The sequence below is a fragment of the Prinia subflava genome, chromosome 4, assembly GCF_021018805.1.
Source record: "Prinia subflava isolate CZ2003 ecotype Zambia chromosome 4, Cam_Psub_1.2, whole genome shotgun sequence".
In the NCBI taxonomy this organism is placed as follows: domain Eukaryota; kingdom Metazoa; phylum Chordata; class Aves; order Passeriformes; family Cisticolidae; genus Prinia; species Prinia subflava.
This window is the reverse complement of record NC_086250.1, coordinates 31,246,790-31,272,218: the sequence shown is the minus strand read 5'-3', so window position 1 is coordinate 31,272,218 and position 25,429 is coordinate 31,246,790. Positions and strand designations below refer to the sequence as shown.

The 25,429-nt window shown below is 36.4% G+C and overlaps 2 protein-coding genes across 6 annotated transcripts in view; one reads left to right on the top strand and one right to left on the bottom strand.

The window, feature by feature from the left end:
• The window catches only part of CEP290 (centrosomal protein 290), a 53,084-nt gene extending 35,782 nt beyond the window's left edge, over positions 1 to 17,302 (bottom strand). Inside the window, exons 1-24 of one of the 4 annotated variants that reach the window (XM_063396368.1) lie at positions 17,049 to 17,302; positions 14,953 to 15,009; positions 14,310 to 14,435; positions 14,094 to 14,171; positions 13,675 to 13,744; positions 13,394 to 13,440; positions 12,964 to 13,107; positions 12,711 to 12,764; positions 11,847 to 11,999; positions 11,323 to 11,505; positions 10,878 to 10,967; positions 10,680 to 10,802; positions 9,226 to 9,349; positions 8,485 to 8,657; positions 7,903 to 8,065; positions 7,161 to 7,261; positions 6,970 to 7,057; positions 6,382 to 6,494; positions 5,529 to 5,613; positions 4,265 to 4,407; positions 3,937 to 4,101; positions 3,223 to 3,372; positions 2,073 to 2,188; positions 408 to 510 (exon numbers count right to left, since the gene is read on the bottom strand). In XM_063396368.1, the coding sequence (XP_063252438.1) occupies positions 408 to 510; positions 2,073 to 2,188; positions 3,223 to 3,372; positions 3,937 to 4,101; positions 4,265 to 4,407; positions 5,529 to 5,613; positions 6,382 to 6,494; positions 6,970 to 7,057; positions 7,161 to 7,261; positions 7,903 to 8,065; positions 8,485 to 8,657; positions 9,226 to 9,349; positions 10,680 to 10,802; positions 10,878 to 10,967; positions 11,323 to 11,505; positions 11,847 to 11,999; positions 12,711 to 12,764; positions 12,964 to 13,107; positions 13,394 to 13,440; positions 13,675 to 13,744; positions 14,094 to 14,171; positions 14,310 to 14,411 (2,568 nt within the window). In that variant the 5' untranslated portion in view covers positions 14,412 to 14,435; positions 14,953 to 15,009; positions 17,049 to 17,302. The other 3 variants (XM_063396366.1, XM_063396369.1, XM_063396367.1) reach the window with 3 other exon arrangements.
• A 12-nt stretch (positions 17,303 to 17,314) lies between these two features.
• TMTC3 (transmembrane O-mannosyltransferase targeting cadherins 3) overlaps positions 17,315 to 25,429 on the top strand; it is a 39,586-nt gene continuing 31,471 nt past the window's right edge. The window contains exons 1-2 of one of the 2 annotated variants that reach the window (XM_063396370.1): positions 17,315 to 17,453; positions 24,954 to 25,071. The gene's annotated coding sequence lies outside the window, so the exon portion shown is untranslated. Of the gene's footprint in view, positions 17,454 to 18,036; positions 18,071 to 24,953; positions 25,072 to 25,429 lie in introns of those variants that run through there. The other variant, XM_063396372.1, reaches the window with a different exon arrangement.

Below are 25,429 nucleotides of genomic sequence, written 5' to 3'. Positions count from 1 at the left end.
AGCAGGGGCAGAAATAATGCAGCACTTATAACCTAGTTCAGCTTCAAAAGCTTCTCCACTGTCCCTGCATCTTCTGAGCATTAGTGAGTGACTGTTCCCTGTTGGAAACTGCACCTCAGCACTCCAGATAATGGCCTGGAGGTACTAAGTGCAACCATTAGGGACCTACACCTCAGGTCTGTGACCTCTTGGGGTGGTTTTTCCCCAGTGCATGGATGAGCAGACTGCAGGAAGGCCAATGGGCACACGCAACACTGCAGCACCCCCAAGCGTACACAGCACCCTGGGGTATGCACAAGAGGTGTGTGTACACATTTTCCCTATCTAACAAACTAGAGTAGTGTATTAAAACCTCTCTTTTATGTCCTAAAATCTTTTTGAAAAATGAAAGTAACAAAATTACTTACAGAATATGCCTTTATTTTCATAGCATCCTGTTCTTTCTGCTCTTCTAGTTTTTTCATTTCCTCTTTAATACTTTCTGATTCTTTTTGCCAGCTTTCCTTTTGACTAAAACAGTAACAAATTTTCATTTATTATAATGAAAGACCTGACTATTTTTAAAACTGTTACTTCAACAGCAATTCTGAAATATTGCAAACCAAAGTACTTACTTTTAGCAGTAATATAATTTGAAAAGCACATGATAAATTATAGATGGATTACTGAAAAACAATATCCTCTGTTTGGCCTACAGCTGGTTAAGTTATGAAAATAATTCTTCAGTGTCTTATTTGTTCTTCAAATGTATATTATAATGCAGAGATATATATGCCTACTTTCCTACTTTTTTGCTTGCAAATCTTTCCTTCTATTACATTTTTTATTTCAGATGCTTAAAGGACATCACTTCCCACCCTTGTTTTGTTATGTCAGTGAAAACCACACCCAAAACACAAAAAGATCCAGCTTATTCAACTTCACTTTGGCCCAAACTACTCTCCTCTATCCATTTTTATTTATTTATTTGAGAAAAACAAAAAAACTATGATCTTTCATACATGTCTAAGAAGAAAGATCCTACAGACTATATGGCTAGTATAGATAGTTTAGGCTAGCTTAAAAAAAGTTTCAGCAAAGGTATTTTAGAAGTGGTATTTTCTCTTCAAAGAGGTATCTAAGTTTCTTAAATAATGGAGTAAAATGGAGGAGAATTCAAGAAAATTCTTTGAAAGTGACTTTTAATTGGATGCCTAGTCAAAGAATCTCCTCCTGTAACGTCAATCTGTACCAGGTTTAGAGAAATACACTTGAATCATCATTTTATCTCTGTCATTGGATATATCTCACCTAGCAGTAAATGAGGCAGTACATTACAGCCTTCAATAAAAAAGCTGTCTCTTTATGCCTAAAAAAGAGATAACATTGTTTGGGTATGTAATTGATTCAAAATTGATTCAAAAACAGAAGTTCCTGAAAGGTTAAACCGTTATTCCAGAAGCCATCCAGGTAACTGTTCAGTCCAATCCAGTGAGTATCCAACTAAGTTTGTTAATTGAAAAATCCGAATCATCATATTCATCCCTATCCTCCCAACAGACGAAAATGCTTTTTTAATTTTTCTGACCATAAGAATAATTTTACGGAATTTAGGTTCACTGAAGCATATAAAAAAACTAGGAGTCCAAATGAAAGCCAGCTACAAAATCCTGACAACTTGAAATTTTCAGAGATCTCTGACTGTATTTGGACAGCAGTTTGCTTTTTTCCCCTCCCCTCCTCTCCTCTCTCAAAAACGTATTAGAACTCATACATGAAAGCAAAAAAAAAAAAAAAATGAGGCTACAGAGTCCATCATACCAGGTTCTAGTAAAATGCAAGATATCAGATGCAGAAAGCATAATGAAATCCTCATGATAAAATATGCAACGTGAGAAGAGTCCAGCAGAAGATGGGTTTGTAGGAGTTTTCTGAATCTTTACAGGACTAAAGAAAATGTATGGAGTCCATATCCAAACACAGCAGCACTTAAAACATTAACCAAACTACTTCAGCACAGCAGCTAATCTTGTTTCAAGACTGTTAAATATTTAGATAATTGAACTTTCATAATTCAGAAAAGAGAGCAATACCTTTGATATTCTTTATACAGCAAGCCTTGTTGATGACGAATTACTGCAAATTTTCGCTTGTAGTCCTCTACTCCATCTTCTAATTGTTTAAGTAACTTCTCTTTATTTTCCAGCTCCTAATTATTATTTTCCAAATAAAAATACAGAAATTATTAATGCAGTTTTAAATGTGGTTTTAAATCACATTTTAAATCACATTTTGTTATGTGGTTTTAAACATGAAAATAGCAATTTAATCAAAATAGCAGTCCTTTGGGTTTTCATGAAAGATGCTCCTGCTATGAACTACGAATATGAAATATGCATTTTCTTTAGAAGCAACTAATGAAAAAAATTCAATGAGCTTCAGCATTCACATTAATTGATGAGAAATAGAGCACAATTGCACTGCAGATTACAGTCCTTGTAGTTCAAAACACTATAAACTGTAGCTAGCCCACAAAGAATACTAACTGAATGTCTAACTGCCAAGTGGCATTTTCTTCCCATTTTCTCAAATACTCTTCTACTATATAAACCTACAGAGTTGAAAAAATAATCTCTAATGAAAGATTAAAAATATTATTGAAGAAAGAAAAAGATAAATTAATAATAATAAAAAGCTAACTTTTTTTTACTCCAATTCTGAAATAGTTCCTCATTACTATAGCCTGTTTGCTATGCTTCCCATGGGAATCACTGCAATCTGTTTCAATGTATTTATGCCTTTATTTACAATTGTTGATGTATTTTTGACAAATAATGGAATGAAAATTCATATAGTAAATTAATAGAGACCTTGGCTCTATAGGGAAAAACTGTTCAAGTAGACTCAGGTGTGGAATCCAGACAGCAGTAAGAGAGAATTTCTCATAGAAAGAGTGCAACTGTGGAAGTAGAAGGAAGAGTGGGCAAATATTTAGATCAAAATCCAGATTTAAAAGAAAAAAATCTGAATTTCTATCCAAAATTCAGATTACCTTTCAGGCTTACAGCACAACAAAATACCTACAGCTTTAAATTACAGAATATCCCAAAGAATTTAGTAGATGTTGGAACACCAAATAATTTTGGAGAGATCTCTCATGTCCATACACAGCATATTACTGGATTTTAGAGGAATTAGATACCTGTTATAAATACTCTTTATTTCAAAGAATATATGACTTACCTGTGTAAGATGTATTAAATATTCGTTCAGAGAATTAATTGTATTAACACTTGACGGAGCCATTCCTTCTGGAAGATTCATTGTTTGGAAGACAATATTGGCACCTTCTGACTGATGTAGTAAGGAAATTTCATTTTTCATTTGTTCAATCTAAAGACAGGACACAAAACTATCATAAAGAAGTAGCTCTTCCTATTAGATTAAAAAAATGATGAAAAATATATTGCTACATCAGTTGTTATTAACAACATAATTAATTTTCATTTATATTCTACAACATTCTAATACTCCTCAAAATAGCCTTTTAAAAATGCTATGATTTCATAAATCAATAAATGCATAATAAAGTCATCCAAATTTATCAGATTACCCCAACAATCAGGGCAACTATATATATCATCATGGTTTTATTCCAAATTGTTTAAACCACAGTGCATTCCTACTCCTTTAGTAAGATTACGTTTTGGAAAGAATTATTGTAGTGGTTGTTTGACAGATTTTTCTAAACAAATCTTTGCCTTTTCATTTAATTTGAAAGTTCTCTGGTTCTCTAACAGTATGTAAAACACTATACTAGAAGATTAGTTTCTGGCAAATCTTTTTGCATCATCAGAGCTGTCATAAAAGGCACATTTAAATTTGGCTTCTTGTAAGATAATATATCATTCTTCATTCCTTCCCTGGAAAATAAATTATATAAAATAAATTATATACCTTTTCATTGGCACTTGCCAGCTGATTAGACAAACTTGTTGCCTCCTTCTGAGTCTCTCTGAGCTCCTGTCTCAACTCCTCATTTTGTCCTGTAAGCTGGTCAACCTGGGCTTTCAAGTGCACTCTAGCGTCAAAGATCCCATCTGAATTCTTTGACTCCATTGCCTAATGCAGTAACAGTTAATTAACATAACGAAGAAAAAGTGTACAAAAGCTTTAATTCTTTAGAGTAAACTGGAACCCTCAAGTTTACACGAAATTAGCAAAAAGCATGCCATTTTAACCCTGTAAATCCTATAAAGCTAAATAATTTAGAAAGCAAACTTACATGAACTAAGCGATCCAGACTAGGGATTATTAAGGCTGTTTCTCTTCCCTTCATACTAGAATCCTTCTGCATTTCCTTGATGGCTTGCAATATTTCTTTCATTCCTTGTTCAAGTTGTTTATTCTCTTCTGACAACTCTTTTACTGTGATAAAAGTTGCAAATCTGTTAGAAAGCACTGAAAAATGATTTAAGGTTTCCTAGGACATTTCATCATTATACTTGTTGATTTGATAAATTAAAAGAATGTTCATATTATACATACACAGGCATAACCAATTATGAAATTAAAATCAAGAACTGCTAGGAAAATCTGGGAGGTTTATCCTACTAATGAAATATCAAGAAAAAATAATTAAATGCTTCATGGGAACACAACTGACTTCACTGAACCTTCCAGCCCTCAATGTTTATTTCACTTTAAACTTTTTTAGTAGCCTGACTTTTACCAGTTCAGAAACATGGCTGTGTTGGAAACGTCTGGGTGTAACTATGAGGTATCTAGGAATTGCCTGAATTCCTTATGCAGAATGAGAAAATAAGAGCATTTAAATTATGTGGCTGTCAAGGACTCTCAAGACTCCTACCACCTGTAGTTTCTCAATGAAATTTCAATTTCCAGCACAAAACAAGAAGTCTGAAAACTAAAAGAGAATGCAACAAACGTGTCAGGACATTCTCTGCATTCAAAAAATATGGCTAATCATCCTGAACACCCAGGAGTGAACAGCAAAAACTTGAGTAGTTCCACCAAGTCTATTTTTAAAATTCAAAAAGAACTTTAAGAATTCACATTCTCTGGGGAAAAATAAACTTCTTGTCCAAAGAAATTAGAATTATTTTTATTTCTGAGTTTTCAAGCAGTGCACTCAGCTAACATAGACGTATATATGTAAGCAAGAGGCTCTAATTCCCCAACACTTCCTTTGAGCCAGAAAAGTCCTACAATTACACAAGATCTATAATTGTTACAAGTGGGATTACTCACACACTTAAAGCCTTTACTAGATCTGAATCAAGAAGGAAAAACATGAGAGATAATATTTTAATGTATTATAAACTATGTTTCATGTATTTTCACTGGTTTGGTAACACTATATATGTATATTTACACATACATACGAAGATAGACACTAAAATAAACGTAAGATTTTTTTTACAAGTCAGATATTTATGATCACAATTATAGAAACAGAACAACTACATAAGCAAACTATCTACAGGTACGTGATAATATTCCCTAGTTTTAGACAGGCTGCAACTTACACTTAGATTGACATTTGGCCATTACAGTCCTGTTCTTCTCCAAATCTCTCTCTCTCTCACGTAATTCAGTTGCAAGATATTCATTCTAAAGAACAAAAAACATTAAGCAAACCAATAAAGTTTCTCCCAGACAAAAAAATATGCAGAATCTAATTTTAGCAGTTCAATGTTTAAGTCCCAGACTTTTTCAAATTTGAAATATTTGAAATATTCATGAAAATTTCCCCATCCACATACTGATTTTCTGCCTAAACAGGAACAGAAATGGATTCGCTGAAATAGTTACATGAGGGTATCCCTTAAAACTGTTATAGCAGAATATGTACTCTTGGGTCATGCAGTAGCTGGAATAGTGGTCTGGTACAAACCAGATGTCTGTGAGGCGTTGTAAGTTGTAGCTCCAGTGATATGAAAACACCAACAGCTTCAAAATTACACTTGTGTTTTGCTAGTTGCCACTCTATCACATAGGCTTAGAATCTAAATAAACTGAAAAAGCATTTCTGCTTTTTCCAAGTGATCTAAATTCTCATGTATGCCAGAAGTTCTTCTAAGTAGATTTCCCACAGCCTTTCTGTTTTGGGCTATATTTTTCTCTGTCTTCAGAATTTCAGCTGGTGCTACTCTATCTGTGTTTCTGCATTCCACATTACATGAGCTGCTAGGATGTATTTACAAAAAAATATAGAATATTCACTAGACTCCTAAAAACTATTACAAATTATTCATTTTGGATTTTTTAAAATCAGTTAATAAAAGTATAAAAGTATAAAAATATATTTATAAAACAGATTGTTTTAATTTTTGAAAGACAAATACAAGAAATCTTCATAAACTTGCTTTATGAACCTACCTTTGCTTCAACTTCAGCAATGTCATGTCTGCTCATGAAATCCAACTTCCTTGTATTCCTTCCCTTCTCTTCAGTAAAGCTATCAGTCATCTGCATACTATCAGCATCCAATCCTAAGTGCAAGTAGATGTAAAAGTAATAAATTATTAGGAAATTTTACTTAGTCTCCAATCAAAAGAATACACTCCATTTATTATGTCTGAGTTCTAGTTCTCTCCCTTTCCATCTGAGCATTATGGTACCCTGAGTGGCATGGAATTGAAATTTTAAAAATTTTGAAACACATGAATTAAGTAGATTTACTGGAAATTTTGGGGAGATCGTCCTACACCTATTGGAAGGCAATAACAGAATGCTCACTGATGCATCACAAGTCATCAAAACTCAAGAAGATCTCAAGAAGGCTGTAAGATCAGGAAATCCAAAATCACTCATCCCTTCCTACAGACTCAATGCAATGCAATTAAGCCTTTTAATTTAAACAAACAAGTAAATATAAAATAGCTAAATTAACTATAAACATACTGTGCATGCTTAAGTATAAACAGAACGTTTTTCAAAGGACAGTTTATATTAAAAGCATCCTACCTATTGTTGCAACTCTTCTTCCTTTCTCCTGAGCCAACTTACGAATGTGTTTTTTCAGTTCAATTCTTTCCTCTTCTAGTCTTTCAATCTGCATATTATTACCCAGATATTATATTTAGATCAGTATTTTATTTTGTTCAAATATATTTTTATTACATAGCTTTTACACAAAAATAGGGTTTATCATTTACCTCTTGCAAAAGAATTTGGTTTTCAGCTCTATATTGCTGCTGCTTCAGTGCTTTGCTGTTTCTGAATTCATTTAAATCAATAATTGTCTTCGGCTCAAGACCTAAAACGAAGTATTTCACACTCATTAAGGAGGAACAATAATGTTAGTTAATGCAGTTAATTTATGGAAGAACTTAACTAGAGAAGTACAGATAAAAAAAGAATTTGTTGATACTTGAATACATTTCAACTATCTATAAAAATACATAATTATCTATATAACAAACACATATCTTATACTCCATGTATTAAGAGCAGAAGAAAGATGAATTTTACCTCAGCTACTCAAAACCCAAAATGCAATAAAGTGGCACCCAAAATTAGCTGTATTTACGTTTAAATTCTTCTATTTAAAAATAAGCGTATCTGAAGTTTTCTCTGTGTGTTTCATCTAGCATTACAACTTCAGGATGCTGTGGTTTCCAAATACTATATTACTAAATTTATTAGGCAGTGTGTGGTCGAAGATGAACCAAAGCAAGAAAGAGTAGAGAACCTATTCTCTTATTTCCTTCAGTCAAAGGAACCTGTAAGCCGAGTTCATTCATGCAGTTTGTCCAAAGTAATTAAAACTTCCTGGAAATATTAGCAGACTATAACAAATTATTTCCAGTGATTTTGTATAGAAAGAAATTTCCATTATAGAATCCTATTTCAATTTTTACAAAAGAAATAATTGAACTTGAACTGGATACAGCATACCTAAGCGCTCTCTGAGTTCTTCATTTTCATCAAGGAAGTCATTTATTTTAAGTTCAAGTTTATTTATTTCCTTAATTAATGACTCAATCTCATGTTCTCGTACTTTGACTTGCTTTCTTAAATCTTTGATTTCAGCAACAGCTTCTTCCAAGCCATATATTCCCTGTAAACATCCCACACAGGAAGTAAGAACAAAACAACCGATAGAAGACTTATTGAAATGGATCATGAATCTCTCTCTCATCATTACACAGACAAGAAAAAATGTTTTTCAACCTCTATCACTCTTCTGCACTATGCTTAGTGAAAAAAGTTACCAAATAAAAAGTAGATCCTATAAATCGGTCCTTAACTACAGAGGAGCCTGCATATCTCAAAAGTGAGTCTTCCAACTACATGATCCTTTGAAGAATCATATCTTGAATGTTTGATTGCTGTTCAATAGGGAAGGGAAGAAGGAAGGGGAAGGGCATCAAAGTAATTTATTTAATTTTTAATTAGAACAATTAAATAAATGTGGGAGGACAAAACACTCTCCTAAAAATATGCTTAATACCCGCTCCACTCTGACAAATTGTTTACCAGTTCATAGTCTCTCATTCTTTTCAAAGTCTCAACAAGCTCTTTGTCTTTTTCTCTAGCATGTGCTTCTGCCAATTCTGCTGATTTCTCAGCCTCCATAGTTCTCTCTTCTAGCATTTTTAACTTTTCTTGCATATCCCCGATTTGGTTCTGCTGAGTAAGAGATGAGTGACCTGGAAAGAAAAACCTGGATGTTTACAATTCAACTAGGAATTCCTGCTATCTACCATTAATCAAGACAGAAACACTTCAGAAAACATTATACAGGAGATTTGCATTTCCTGTTCTTTTGAATTAGGACATTAAAAGACACTACATATAAGAGGTTGGGGTTTTCTTGCCCCCAACATTTGCTTCAAGTAATATTTTTCATAAGTGAGTGCACAGAAGGGACATCAGAATTTATTTGGAATTGCATGCTATTATTGTTTTTCAATTCCTGATGGAGCTGAGACCTTGTATGTTATGCTCTTTTACAGATCAGATATAATTTTATCACCTGTAAAACCCACTGAGGTTATCTGGATAAATTTAAACTCTAAATGAATGTTTAATAAAAGAAAATTAAGAAAAAAGATTAGAGACTAGAATTACTCAAATACTGCAATTTTTTCCTGTTCTTCCTGTTTCCTATTCTTTTTACTGTTCCTATTTTTTTCCTAAAAAAATAAAGGATGTACAGTAAATTTGTGGTTTTCTGATTTTCCTGATTTTGACATTAATACAAAACAGCCATGTTACCTTTATCTTTTTGGAGATCCTCTTTTAATTTCTCAATAATGAATGCATTTTTCTCCATTTCTTTTGTATACTGTTCAACTTGCTCAGTAAGCAATCTTATCTGAGCATCTCGCTCTTGCACACCCTAGGCATGCAAAAAAAAAAAGAAACTTCATTAAAGGGTCCTTCTTTACTGACGGGCAAACTACCAATACAGAATACCACATGCAAAATGAAGGAATTACTGTCGCTAATACAAAACAATTTATAGAACATCAAATATACTATACTTACAACAGAGAGTTCAGATATTATCTAGAAGTTCGGTATATAAATGCAAAGCAGGAAAAATAAAAAAGAAAGTAAAAATAAAGCACTCAAACATAGAAAAATAAGCAGCATTTTAGTATAATGATTTCAAATGGAAACAGTGCTCTCAGAGTTTGTCAATGTTAAATGAAAAGCTTCAGATGATACAGGTTCCTTGCAGCTTCCTCATAAACAATTGCCATTGACGACTGAGAGATCCAAGTTCAAGATTGCAAGAACTAACAATCCATCACACGACATGTGAATTGCACACAGCCTTTCAGCAAGCCATCTAAATTTTAACAATTCATATCTTGTTTTGGATGTATATACATTTATGGGTACACACAGACTGTGGAAGTGAGTTCTATGTATACTATCCTATTTCTGTACTTGTACACGAACTTTAGAAACAACATAGAAAGCTTAACAATATTTTTTATGTTATGAGTAAAAAAAGTGGTAAAAGATAAAGAGACTTTAAAAAAGTTACAGGCATTAATAACAATAAAACGTAAAATAATAATAACGTAATTAAAAAATGTATAAATCTCAAGGTCCTTACTTTATTCTTTGGACACTTTATTCAGTGTTCTGAAAAACAACTTTCAGGCTTTCTTACAAATAAAACCACATTTGAAACCTAAAAGCAGAGAGCTTAGCAAAGTTGTAAAAACCTAGATATTACTCTTTAGAATATAAACATCCATTGGAGGATAGCAAGCTCAGTCCATTTTGAGTAAAAGCCTGAGCATTAACCTGATTTAATTTTTAAATGTCTGCTTAAAATACATGCTTATCTCCACAAAAATGCCATGGTAATAATGCCCCCTCCCTCCCTCAATCTCCCCCAAAAAGCAACCTCTACAGCCACCTAATCAGCTACAACCAAACAGCTGCTTATCAAAATTACTTTAGAAAAGATCAGTATGAAAGTACCAGAGCCAGCTACTAGGAGTTCAGGTCACACATACATACATACAGAGAGGTTTCCTTTGAATATTGTCTATTAAGTTAACTTTGCAGTGAAATGAATCGACCTGTCTCATACTTCTCAAAATTAAGCATTTCGTATTTGCAAACTGTGAAAGACTAAATATATATTTGGTCAATAACATTTAATTATAGGTGATTTCTATGTGTGCAATGTCTCATATGAACTGTACCTGCTGAAGGGACAGTACACTGTTTCTGTCTACATCAAGTTGGACCATTTTCATTTTCTCTTCCAAGTTAAATAACATTTGCTGATACTCTAGGAGTTCATCATCTTTTGAAGCTAAGATTTTCTGAAAAGAAGATAAAATACCATCAGAGCACTTGAAGCAATTCCTAAAAAGGATTTTAAAAGTACTAAAAAATACCTTCCATTCTTCAACTTTTGCATTTACAGCTGCCATGAGTGGATCATCTTCCTCATTCTTTGCTTTCAGCTGGTCTGAAAGATCCTGAACCTAGACATGCCATTTGGATGAACATCACATTACAAAAAGGTTAGGGCCTAACCAGTATGTATGTACAAACACACTAAATCAAGTACATAATATTTAACAGATTATTATTACAACAGCAAGAGAACGACTTTTGAGAACAGTGCATGACTAACATTCTAGAAAAAAAAATTTTGTGATCTGCAGTCAAATTTTAAAATCTGTACAACATTCAAAGATCACACTACTTTTAAAGAGCAGTACTTTAAAGGAGTGTGTGGTTTTAACTGCATAGATAAAAGGTTTTAACTCAAGCTAAAATACGAAAACAGAGTAGAAACCTAAAAAAAATTACACTAAATAATGAGTCAACTCTTACTTGAAATTTGTATCGATCTGTCTCTTTTCTCAACTCATCAATAATAATATCAGACTGTTGCACAATTAGTTTCATTTTGCTATATTCATCAGTCATCTTCTCCATTTCTTGCACTGATTCCTCAAGGTTTTTCCTCATTTCTTGGTTTTGAATCTCTAACTTCTCATTAGCTTCAGTCAAATTCTGCAAAAATAAAGAAAACACTGCTTTTAAAAAGTGCCTAGCTTAATACCTGCATAAGAACTTGAAAGTCTTACATGAAATTAGCATAGAATACAGTATTTCCACTCTGGCTTATCAATTTCAACAAATCCAAACAGCAAACAAGAAATATCTCTCTCCATGTGAGTAACTTCATTACCTCTGCCAAATTCATAGATGCAGACTTATGTATGACAGAATCCTATCATACTATGAATTCCCTTACTCCACATGGCTTTATCTGTAGATTGACATAGTGTCATGAGAGACACTACAGTCAGTAGAACTCTGCTAGCTACTCAATAGAATGCAAAGATTTTTACCTGAATTTCATCCAAATACTGGACAAGCTCAGAGCTTCTTTTGGACAGCCGTGATGAGTAATCAGACACCTCTCCTCTTCGTAATGGAATTGCTTCTTTTTGAGAATCTATTTGCCTCTGATAGTCAACTACATCCTGACGCAATTGTTCATTCTGCACAAAAAGCAATTTGAACTTAAATCCATTTCTAAGAGTTGAAGACAAAGTTGTTGCGTTTCTAGCAAGCTAACACAAAGAGCTAAGACACGCAAAACCCATCCAAATTCCTACAGTCTGCTTTTAGAAGTCTTAGAAGCCTCACCTTTTTCTTTACGTGCTTTTTCTTCACATTAAAAAGGAGAAAACAAGACCAAGAGAACAAAGCATGAAAAATATTAGAAATTAGCTTTGCTTTTGGAAGACTAAATATTAATCAACATAGAGACAAAATAAGCCAGCTTTTGTTATACATAGATACATATGCATACGTACACATACATACATTTTTGTATGTATGTGTATTTTGACACATGTATGTGTATTTTTTGTATGGGTATAAATTGACAAATGATTATCAAGGTTTTGCCCTAGGACAATAATTAAACAAATCTACTTGGCAATAAATATTCAAGAAAAATGCTAAAAATTCAAAATCTCAAATCCAGGCCAAGCTAATGCACAGCAGGACTATGAGATTGAAATGTAAAGACTTCCTGATTTCAGTTAACTATGTTTCATTGGAGCAGATGTGCTACATATTTACCTTGCATTAGTAAACAGGAAATGTTCCAAAATGAAACATAACACCAAAAATTATAAATACATACAGTAATATATTTATTTAAAAAGTTGAAAATAGAGTAAATTAGCAATAATTTTGCTAACCTCTCTCCTGAATCTGATGTTTTCATTTTCAGCATCTTCAATTCGAAGAGTAAGCTACAAGACAGAAAACCTTTATATGCATCACTGACACCACAAAGAACTCCAGAAGCAAAAAAGAAAACAAATGCACAGCAATCCTATTTCACTAGTGGTTTCTTATTTTTTTCATTTCAGATGCTTTTTTCAGAATATCAATTTTTCAAAATATTTGACAGAACAGCTTCTAGAGATGTCAAGCTCAAATCCTTCTTACCTGTTCATTCACTTTCTTCTCCTTTTCCAACTCTTTTTCTGTATCTGTTAACTGTCTCTCTTTTTGTTCCAATTGTTTTTCTAGTTGGTGGATCTCATCACGCAAAAACCGAGTATCACGACCACCAGCAGATTTTTGTGCCATCTTATGAGCATTAAAATAACATTATAAATATAGCAGACATTCAAAGTAGAAAGAATTAAAAAAAAAAAAGCAGACACTAAGACTAAAATAAATGGGATTTTTCAAGTGTAAAATAGTCAAGTAATTATTCACCTAAGACTGGTGCATATTCAAAAAAACAATAAAAAGCATTTGCTAAAATGTAGGGCTATTTCATCACTTTACAAGACTAAATACTACTCTAAAATAAAATAATTAAAAGACCCCACCAGAGCACTCTATACCCTAACAAAATTTTAAAACATACCTCTAATTCATTTTGAAGTTTCATCAGCTTGGTTTTAAAATTATTTTCTGTTAAAATAGAACAGATATAGCAAATTACCCAATAAGTTAAAAACCACATAAAATAACAATAGTTAACCTTAGACTTTAAATATTGGGCTCCATTGAAGCAATTAACTCTGGAGCAGTTGGTATTTTGTCCAGTTTTCTAAACCTTAAAAAAAGCCATAAAAAAGCAAGGACAAAAATCTAAAAAACACATTTAAAAAATCATTTAGGAACAGTATAAAAAAGCTTGCTTACCACATCTGGCTTGCTCTTCACCAGCTTTTTCAACTTCTTCTAGTGCCAGTTCTATCTCTTGAGTTTTCATCTGAGAAAAGAAGCACAGCAAACAAAGAAGAAATATTTACTACTACTATAAATTAAAAGATTGTTCCATAGACCTAATGTTTAAAACATATTTATTCTGAGAAATTTATTTGCATTTTTCCATCTATATAACTGTGTTATTCCAATTCACTTCACTTCCCACTACTAAATTCCAACACCTACACAAGCAGGTACTCTGGTACAAGCACACATCTAGCATATAAATTACGTTAGGAGTAAACAGCACTTTCAGGAACAGGAGAAAAAAAGAATAATGATGCTTCCATTTAAACAAAAAAGTAAACAAATTTATCGGCAGAATTGAAGAAAGTAAGCTTAAAAATACAAACCTTCAGTAGTGATTGAGTAATTTTAAAAAGGTGTATCATTTTTTCCGGAGTTTCAGTTTTTAAGTCTTTCCCATCAATCTAAGGAAAGAGACAAAAGTGGTTTTACACTAATATCAACGAAATTCACGAAACAAATTGTTCATGTATGTGAAGGACTAGAGACAGTTTAGGGAAGAAAGAATAACAAAATCCTCATGTTCCCTTTTTCTCAGGCACCTTGAACATGATATCCAGCAATCTGTCTGCTAGCTCCTCTTGATGAGGCAGAGTGTCTGGATCAACCTTCATGAGCTTCCTCCAATCTAAAATGGGTGCCATATTGAAGGTATGGTGCTTTTTTTCCTGGAACAAAGATTAAAATACCGGTTATCACGAATTATCAGTGCAAACTAATTTAAGATCAAATGATTTAATGGAGGCTGACCACTGAACACACCAGATGATTCTAGTAACAGTAACACTGATTAACATTCTGTTCATATTTTGATCTCTTGCAAACTAGGACACTTTAATAAAACTGCTTTTTCTTTATGTTAAAAAATATACCATGCATACTCAATGAAGTGAAGATCAGGACACACAGGAAACCTGTATTTTAGCTTCAATATCCTTGTTTTCTTCCCCATCTCTTAATGTGGCATTTTTATGCCAATGAACAAACACAAAATAACTATTTCTAATATTTAAAATACAACCAATACCTTCTTTAGTTTGATACTGTGAGCACCGACTTCTTGACCTTGTATTAAAGGTCATTTTTTTTGAGTAGAATAATTGAATTGACAAAGGACATTAATCGACCTGGAAACTTAGAAAAATCTCAACACAAAGTGATGGAAAGTTTTCTTCTACTGCTTACCTACAGGTTGCTGTGGGCCACAATGACTTCTCACATCCCTGAAAGTCAATGCAGTATCTGAAAAAGGCAGAAGGGATTGGTAATCTTGCGTTATTCTGTTCTTTGGAGCTGTCTCTAGGCTTTCTGATCCAAATTTCAAAAAGCAAATTCTGCCAAGTTTGGAACAGAGCATTTTTAATTTACTAAATTATGGATACAGCACAAATGGTTAACAAAAATTAAGAAAGAAATAAAGCTAACTAGAATAGTAAATGCAGTATTATTCAAAAACTAATGACACAGCAGGGGTATGTATTTTATAGAAAAAAAAATCAAGCTCAACCAAAAACTTCAACAATGCTGTGTGCTGAGCACAGTATTTTGAAATCTGATCCATCATGCACCCTGTTTCTCATTCAGCAGTTTAAAGACTCAACAACTGAAACCTATTACTTTCCAAAACTAATATGTCTAAGCATTCTGAAAGAAGAGCTGCCAGACTCAGAAATAGAGTTGTATGCTTAAAGGAGGATAAAAATGACCTTCATCTTCTCTGAACATGTGAACTACTTGAAAGGTCCCCTATATTTACTACATTTCTTCAATGTTTGCTAAACATAAAACATGCATTACATTCAATCCATAACTTCACAAGGATGACACCTTATATACATTATTGCTTTTCTGTTTTGTTGTAATGGCAAAGGATAATACCAGGAGAATACTGGCATTTTGACTTATTCAGTTAATTGAATACTACTTGATTTCAGCAACATACTTGTCTAAGGATCAGAATTCTTAAACATATTCATTTTTTCTTAAACAAGGAAATATATAAGTTAGGAGTTTTAAATGCTCAAAAATCAAAATTATTCTGAAAGCAAATACACAAACTGACTACTGTCAATCCTTTCCTATCTTCCATCCCTCATATATCTTCTTCTCTTAACTTACAAAATAAGAAAATATCAGTCCTAAAATTTTTCCAAAAGGAGAGATATCTGTACATAAGCAACTGAATCCAACTTCTTGGGGACCGGCTACAGCAAGGTAAGGGGGGTACAACCTATGCACAGAGTATGTTCCACAGTAAATACATGCTGCGAGCTAATTTATTCAATTGAAGAGTTTTTCATCATTTCAATTTTCCGTTGTCCTCAATTAAAACCTGTGTGTTTAGTAAACACATGACCCATGTGATGAAACGCTGAGCTCACAGGTCTACAAAATGTGTGAAATAGATGGGGATTTGGTATTAGTTACCACAAGATTTTCTGGACTTACTCAGAGAATCAAACATGTATAAAACGGCCAGATGTTGAAAAGTTCAGCAGACTCAGACAGAAAAGGAAGGCTGGAGGGTTTGTTCAAGTACTACCAGAACAGCAGTGCCCTGGTGTGACTGCAGGAAACCAGGCAGAGGCAGCCAAGCTCACAAGGTGATACCCTACCATCACAGTGAGATCAAGCACCATCAGGAAGAGCACTTCCTTTCCCACCAAGGTGCGTATAATGGGCAGCGCAAAGTCTTGGTCACTCGAGGGGGGACTTAATATCAGGAAACACCACAATCACGCGGGAGATGTGCTCTGATAACTCCGTATTTGTTTACATGGGGTAATGCAGTTTAAGCTACGTTTGACTTTCCAATTGCATTTACCCGGAGCAGCTCTGCGAAGCACAAGATCCTAATTACAAAGCCCGAGCCAAAAGAGGATCTTTGCAGGGTTCCCATTCTCTCCTGTTTGTCATATCCCAGCCACAGGATACAATGACAACCCAGGGTACCTCCATGCTGCTGAGACAATTTTGTCCCCGTTTCATTCCAGCTCTACTGAACTAACCAGTGCCTTGTTTTGCAGCCGCCTTCCCAACGAGGCGCGGCAGAGGCTGCAGCCGAGGGCAGACACAGCTGGGCGCTCCCTCCCCGGCCTCAGGCTGCGCCGCCCTCTGCGCCCGGACGCGCCCGGCCGGACCCGCGGCCGGCCCGCAGGAGCGGAGCGCCCCGCAGCCCGCTGCCGCCCCCAGCCCGGCCGCTCCCGGGGGAGCGCGGGCCGCCCCGACCGGGGGCAGCTTTTGGTCTCCTTGCCCGGAGCACCCCCGCCCCGTGGCCTCACCGCTCCCGGAGGATGACGGTGGCCGCTGCCAGGCGACGCCATCAGACGCGGACCCGGATACTCGTGGGCGCAGGGATAGTCAGCGCTCCCGGGGCACCCACAGACAAGCCCCGCGGCGCCGAGCGGGCTCTCTCAGTCCCGAGGGGTAGCCAGGCGGGCACAGCGCGATCCCGCCCGAGCGCGCCGCTTCGCGGGGGCAGCGGCCCCGAGCACCACTCCCGCCACCCAGCAGGCTCTCCGGGACTACAGCTCCCGGCATGCCTCTGGGCCGCCCGCACCGCCCACCTTTTTCCCGACAGCCTCTGCGGGGCGGCGCGCGTGCGCCGTGTGCGGCGGCGGCGGAGCGCGCGGTGGGTGGCAGCTCCGGTGGCGGGGCCGCGGCCCCGGTGTTCGTCCCGGCCGCAGGTAGGGCGGGCATGGCGCGCTGCGGCCGCGCCCCCGCGACGGGCCGTGCCGGGGCTGGGGCGAGGGAGGGGGAGTGGGTCCGGTGTAGCTGCTGCCCACGGTAGTTTCGGTCCGCTGGCTGTGCCTGCCGTGCCGCATCGGTGAGCCCTCCTCGCCTGCTGGGCTGCGGTGCGGCCCCGACCCCTGACTACGCCGCCCGAGCGGTGTTCGGGACCGCGCCCTGGCTCGGCCGCCTCAGCCTGCCCTTACCGTGCCTGCCTCGCCCAGGGCTGCGGGCGGCGTGCTGGTTCCTGCCCGGCCGGCGGGACTGCCCGGGTACGCGAGTGCTGTGGGGTAGGTGAGGAATAGTGGGGGCCAGAAGGCACGGGGGAAAGCACACCTCTAAACTACTCAAATCCATTGGACACTACTGGCCAGCAAGTCTGAGTTTTGGTAGTGGTCTGATTGCCGAAAAGGTTTGGGATCCTGTATTTTAGTTAAATGGATGTGCAGAGGTCTTTTCAAATAAAAAAAGAAAACTAGCAACTCTTCCAGGCATGTTTATCTCTTTGTATTTGTTTGTTCCACAGCTGTGGAGAGCTGAAGTGGATTTGTTCTGTTTTTAATGTAAGAGGAAGGTGATTATTACATTATCTTTGTACTTTTGTCCTTGTTTGGATTAATAATTGTTTTCAGTTTTTTGCTATCTCTTGATCAGTGCTGATATTTAATGAAGACTGACAAGATGCAAGATGCCATGTGCTCCTTATAGTTATGCAGTTTGTTCCAGTCACAGCACAACTCCAAAGACCTCTATATCTCAGCCAGGGGTTGGTTAATTATAGTTCCATGTTCCAAAAAGCAAACTGTGTAGTTAGAGAAAGGAAGGAGACTGGGTTATATTTAATTAATGGGTAATGTTACTAAAAATAAAATTAATTATTGTTAAGTGTAAAACAATGGTTTCTTAGTAGGAGGGACTTATATAGGTGTAGGAAGTGATACAGAAAATAATGGCACCTTAGCCACAATCTAAGCCTTCAGGAAATGAATCCTGTGATAATGAAAATAATCCATGCTAAAATGCTTCTGTATCGAAGCTTTTTCTAAAGTCATCTTCATCATCCTAACAAGCTGTTAATGCCAGTATAGTCATTTAATGTGCTTTATTTAATATGCATCAGCATTTTTGAGTGTTCTATTGCAGAAGCTGCAGAGAACATGTTCTTACATTTACTGGTGGTGAAACCGTATCTGGGTTGTAATTGTGTAGTACTGCTGGTAAAGACCATTGGTAGAAGTAAAAGGTATTTGGGTTTGAGGTGGGCATGGAAACTCCAAAGTGAGAAAACAGTAAAACAAATTGAAATATTAACCCCACACAAAATGAGAAAACATTTAAAATACAGTATGGCTTGCACCAAGTAAATTAGTTTTTCTTCTGTTTTGCATCGCCTCACATGATGAATTTTGTGTAAGTGAATCTTCTTTTAGTGGGAATAGATACTTGTAGTCCTGGAGCCAAGAAATAATTTCAGCTCCATAGTGAATGGTTTGACCTACTCTGAGTTGGGCATACATGTTAAATCACAGCTTTGATAACAGTGTGCCCTTGCAAAGACCTAATAGAAAAACTGTGCCGTGAAAAGCCTAATGGCATGTTATTTAAAGTACACAAGAAATTGTATACAGACCCAGCATACTAAGTAAGGACAGAGTAGCAGAGTCTAAAGGCTGTGTTTTCAGCTTATACTTCACATGCAGCTTTTGTTCATTTATTCTTTGGAGTAAACAAGCATGCAGTTTGTGCTGTTCCATTTCTGGAACACTGAGAGTGGTGATAAGTGTTGTTTTAGAGGCACTATTTCTACATAAGTGAGGCCATGAAAGAAGTTTTATGTAGTTGCTATAAATAGAACAGGTATTATTTTGTTACTGTTTGAATGTAGCAAAAACCCCTAAAGGATTGACATCGAAATGTGAGAAATGTAAGTTTTTAAGTTACGAAGCACAAGCTACACCCATGTGGTTTGTATTTCAACTGACTTGTACCAGTTGCATTGAACAAACTGAAACTAAACCACCAACTAAACCAGTATCTTCATCTCACCCGTTTTAATTGTGGTACATTTTGGTCCTTGTTTGTACCAGAATGTAACCAAAAATGTCCCCGGTGTTAGTTCAGCTGCTTGGTCTGGCAAGTTCTTTCCCAGTGGGAGGGAGATCTTTCATCTGGCCTGCAACACGTGTTCAGACTTTGTATCAGAACTGACAGCGCTCTTGTAGCTAATCCTTCAGAACTGTATGAAGAGAAGGCTGGAGGTCATTACCTTCCTGTGTAGTGAAGAGTATTTCCTTGTAATCTCTTGATCTGATAGTGAAAATCTTGCAGAAGAAGGTTTTCACAATAAAACTTTCCTTTATTATATTTATCCTGTTTTAGGATCTCAGCAATATGAAATGGGAATCCAGGCATGTTTTGTATTATTTCTCCTCTCCCCAAATACTTCTTGCCTTCTAGATGGGATTCAAGCCAAATCATTTAAATCTCAGCTATGCATCTAAGTTGTTTCGTATTGGAGTTGTACCTTGGAGTGGCATTTTTAAGAGTAGATGAAGTTTAAGACTTTGTTGGAAAGTCAGAACAGAAACAAAATTATCATCTATCTCTGTCAGTAAACACTTGTAGTAAATCAGCAGAAAGAATGTTCAGCTTAAATCAAAATAAAAATAAACAAAGGTTAGCAAGTAGGCAATACAAATTAGGACATTAGCGGAGCCTCAGCAGTTGAATTAAAATGATATTTTTAAGTGACTGTGCTACTGATTTATATATATCTCTGCTGATATTCATCAGTTCAGCTACCACCTCTTAGATGAACTAGTTGCTCACCTGTTTAAAAATAAAAATAACCATTGGAGTGATTTTAACAGCTCTTCATTTTCGTCCACCTTTGATTATTAGAAGGTTTTCTGTGTGAACAATAAATAATGTTCTAAACAGCTCAGAACCTTCAGTGATTAGTAAAGATTGTCTCTAGAGTAAATAAATCTCCAGTATCGCCTGATTATGCTTTAGTAAATTGGCATAACACGTTGTTATTAACGCGTTTCAATCCATGAAAGTGCCATTGCTCAGTAGAAGAAAAAAATTAAATACATGTTTAAGTTTCTAAAGTTTGATAGTCAGATGTGTCTAATGGACAAAAACATATTTGTTCCTGCAAGGATCTTTTAATGTGAGGTGGCAGATAGCTAATTATGGAGTGCTAAATAGCTTTTGTGTGTTTGCGGGATTGCAGCTGTATTCTTGCCAAGACACACACTTGCCAATTTTTCCTAAATTCTAGTGGACAGAAAATGGCTTCTGCACTCTCAAATTTCCCAACTGAGGGTACTCTTAGAACACCATTATGGATTTTTTATTTGTGACAGAGGTTTTCTTATGCAGAAACTGCATCTTGCAGTATGCAATGTGCTAAATCGTCCGTAGTGTCCATGGATTTTGTAGCATGGATTTTCTGTTGAGAAATATTTTGTTTTCTTACCTTCTAAAAGTGCTTTGGCTCTTTTGGTGGTTGTTACTTGGTTTTTCATCAGTGCATTTTTTCAGTTTTGTGGGACTTTCTTATGTTTTACTCTTGCCTGTTATTCTTGAAGACTGGATGACCTATTAGAAGGATCTCAAGAAGCTGGAAGAGGAAAACTATGTGTCTTATGAGCCAAATGGGCTTGAGAGTTCTAGTTCTCTCCTGTCCTTTCCACTCAGTGTCTCTTTACAAGTGTGAAAATGGTGCAGTGCAAAGTGCAGGCTGTGCCAAGCGGACTAAGAAATTTAGTCCAATGGTAGGCTGTTTTGCACAGCCTGGGGATTCTTTTTTTACAGTTGGCTCGCGTGACTATTGTGCAGTTTCTGACTCTCACGGCTTACCTTGCTGTTTATTGTTTCCAGCTGTATATTCTTCATGATATGGTCAGATATTGTAAATTAAAGCATCCAACATAAGTCTTTGTAATAAAGTATGTGAAGTACATGTCTGTCCTGATTTCGTCCAGTCAAATGGCAGCTCTGTGGCTGTGCACTAGACCACAAGCTTACAGTCATACAGCTCAAGGGGTGGTTAAGGTATCTGAGGGGTAGTCTTAGAAGCTGTGAAAGTAGCAGGTAGGTGAGATGAAAAAATGACTTGAGGTGTGATCAGTCTGTTTGCATGTTTAGGACTAGGCAGTGATGTGGTTCTCCCTCTAAGCAAGTCTGTTTTAACAAAGAAGTTGTTAGGCAGCATTTTGCAGATGTTTACCAAACGCACTGAGAGTGAAGTACTGGAACTTGCAAGACCATACTTGGGTTGATGGACACGTCAGTTGAGTAAGAAGGAGAATATATCCACTCACATGAGCAGCCCAGTCACACCAAGGCTTCAGCAGCCTCTTGCATATCTGTGATTTGCAAGCTTCTCAGTATTATATACTCCTTACATGGCTTCTTGCTTTCCAACATCAAACTAATAACAGATTAGTTGGCCTTAAGTAAGTAGTTTTGGTTGCCAAGAAGCAGTTGCTGTTTTCCAGTGAGTTTAATGGCAGGCATACTTTTGCCTGGTTTACCAAGTACAGATGATCTTTTGTAAGCCTCTGCTTTAGTTTTGCATTCTCAACATGATGATCATTGCAGGTTTGGAGCTTGCAGTGTGATGGTGGACAGTAGCAGATAGGAAGTAGCAGTTCTGATGGCAAGACTTCCTCAAAATCTGCGTTGTTATGCTAACATAAAGGACTGCAAAATTTTTTTTCCATATTTATGCTTTAAGTCAGGAAGAGCATTAAAAGTACCCTGTAAACAGACCAGGAGGAAAAAAGTGATTTTCCTAACTCTGTATATCTTTACTGTACATTTCAGTAAAATAAGACCCTACAATGCCAGAATGCAAGTCAGAAGCAACGAGGTACCTGTGCTTCAGTTTTGTGCAATCTACAGGTTGTACGTTGGCCTATTGTGAAAACATTTCCCGTTTTTCTCTTTGTGCTTAGCCTAGAAGCAGAGTGCCTGAATATGGGGACTTTACTAGATTTCCATTATACCTTTCTGTTTTCAAGACCTAGTGCTTTAGCACACAACTAAAATTTGAGAGGGGTATGGGGTGATGCTTTGGAGGTTACCAAGTTTGGTACAGTTCAAGCAGTACATTGTGTGACGTCTGCTGCTAAAACTAGAACAGTGCATTTTGTTGCGTATATTCATTGCTTATAGTAAATTTAGTAAAACTGTTCAGGATTGTCTGGATGGTCTGCGACTCAAATACTTGTCTTGAAAGATCAAAGTGTAGCCATGTATTTGCATGTAGTTGTAATTATATCTGTGATTGAAATGTGCATGTAAAGGAGAAGGTGAATTGCAATAAAAAATTTCAATGTTAAATGTGAATATTTTCTGAAGTTCTCTGATGGTGGGCTGACCACTAAAACATGAACTTTGGATTTATCTAACACCTGAATTTATTTATGCTTAAGAGTTCCCTTTCATTCAAATGAAAATAACATTTTCCCTATGGTTGGCATATAGGTAAGTAGAGCTCTGTCAGGGAGCAGCATGGTCAGTAGTGGGGTAGAGTGTGGAGTTCTGAGTGGAAGGAATACTAGAAGTTCAGAGTAACATGAAAGGTTTTTGAAAGCATCAGAATCACCTAGGATTAAGGGATAAGTAAAGTACATTTTTGACCATACTTAATTTGTGTGTGGAAAAGTGAAAACCTACTAAAAGTTGAAAGAGCTAATAGTTATGGCTGGTTAAGGTTTTCATTTTGATAAGATGCAATACTTAGGAATCAGTTTTGGTTTTTTGCTAGTTGGATAATAGTAGCTGTTTCTGAATGAGTGTTGGTAAAGAATTGGAAATCACCAAAACCTTGCTGACCTAACAATACTTTTCTTAAATTCTTCTTCAATTTAAATAAATCTTACAGTTAGTTCTCTGTGGTAATATTACTATGTCACAGTATTTAAAATAATAAAGGTTTGTATGTTGGAAAATCCTGACATGTGTATTGTAGATCCTTTTCAGATTCACAGCTTTTCAGTAGAATTAATGAACTTCAAGAAGTAGGTAATGCAGTGTTCAGAAGCTGTTGCAAAAAAGGAATTTCAGATTCTGGCAGGCTGGAAGCATGTGTTTCATATCCACCTTCTTTGAAGGGGGAACTAAAAAAGTGGTGAGTTCAAAAGAGGGCTGTCATTTCATGTATTCCTGTAGCATGCTTTATATTCTTTTTTTAATAAGATTTCTCTGGCTGCCAAGAACACCATAGGTAGGTTCAGTTGTAAACTTAGCTTAGTGTTTTAAAGTACTCAGGTCAAGCCCATGGCAGGGAATTTGGAACTAGATGATCTTTTAGGTCAGTTCCAACCCAAAGCATTGTTTGATTCTATGAAAAAGATGCAGCAACATCCTTCAAAATTGTAGTGTTTTTTTAATTTATTTTTGTTAATTACAAAGGTGGTGGCAGCTTTAAAAAAAAGGCTTTCTTGGTTGAAGTAACATCAATAGCCAGTGCTCCAAATACTACAAAAGTAAAAAAAGCCTTAACTGCCATTATGTGAGGACCACCAAATGGTTTGGTTTGATTTCTTTGAAATTATCTTTGAAATTTGAGTGTAGCTGCACCTGCATCTTGTTGCACGTGTATTCCTTCCTGTACCCACTGCTACTTTGCCAGTAGTTGTGGTGATGAGTGATTGTCATGCTCTCAGGCCCACACTGCAAACCACAAACAGGATCACCTATCTAGATCTCTGTGGCCTGTTTTAAAGTTCAAAAAGCATTTGGACAACACTCTCGGACACATGGTGTGATTCCTGGGGTTGTCCTGTGGAGGGCCAGAAGTTGGACTCAGTGGTCCTTGTGAGTCCCTTCCAGCTCAGCATGTTTTATGATAAATCTGAACACAATTTTTAAAAAGTGTAGCGGGCTAAAATATAAATCACCAGGATTTCAGGGTTTAGGACAATAAAGCAGACTGTAGCTTTTTATAGCTCGTCAGCTTTGATGTGTGAACTGTGATAAACAAGGCTGCAGTCATTACGGATTCATGGATCTGCCTTAGCTGGCTAATATTAGCTACTCTGTGTCCTAACAGATGCTCCCCCTCTGCAGTTTGGGAGAGAATACTCTTGTTCAGTCATGTCCATTTTATCACAATGAAGTCAGTGTTCAACTGACTGCCTGTAGCTTTTCAGTATCTTTGGTCCCCACAGTTGGCAGTGGCCTATGCAGTATCAACCAGTGGTCAAAAGAAATGCCTTTGACCTGTTGTTACCTTCTTATTCTTCCAAGGCAGAACAGTATTTTTGACCAGCCTAATACACAGTAATTTCACCTTTTGACCAATTCACCCATATAATATTTTGTAAATAATCATAAAACTGCTAAATAATAATTTCAAGTGCTTAGGAAGTTTATGCAAGATACGGTAAAATAATATGAGATAAAGTTCATTTTGGTTTTTTTACGTGCTATTTTTTTAGACAGTAGTCTCATGAACAGTCAATGATATCAAGAGCAATTGGCAGAGGTGAGGAAATAAAATGACCTTTTCCTGAACTTCTACAAAGAATGCAAGTGAGCCTAGTGTGACCTTCAATGGTAAGTTTAACTTACTGTTATTCATGGCATATACCTGTCCTGGAACCCCTGTATTTATGAAGTTCTACAAGTCTCCTGTTTGTTCATGAGAAAGTTTCTTTTAGTTTTAATTGCTTTTGAAATAGTTTGAGAAATACCTTTAAACCTAAATCCCATAAATAATTGACACGCTATCTGCCTCTTTGCTAACTTAGAGTTAAAATACTCGGGATTCAGAGAACTTGTTTTTCATAGTTTATTAGTTTGCAGCACTCACTTGAACTGCATAGTTGTCTGTTGAAAACTACATCACAATTTCTTATCAATGCTTTTTATTCTTTCCCCCAAGTAAAACATGAAAAGTAGCAGTGTATCCACC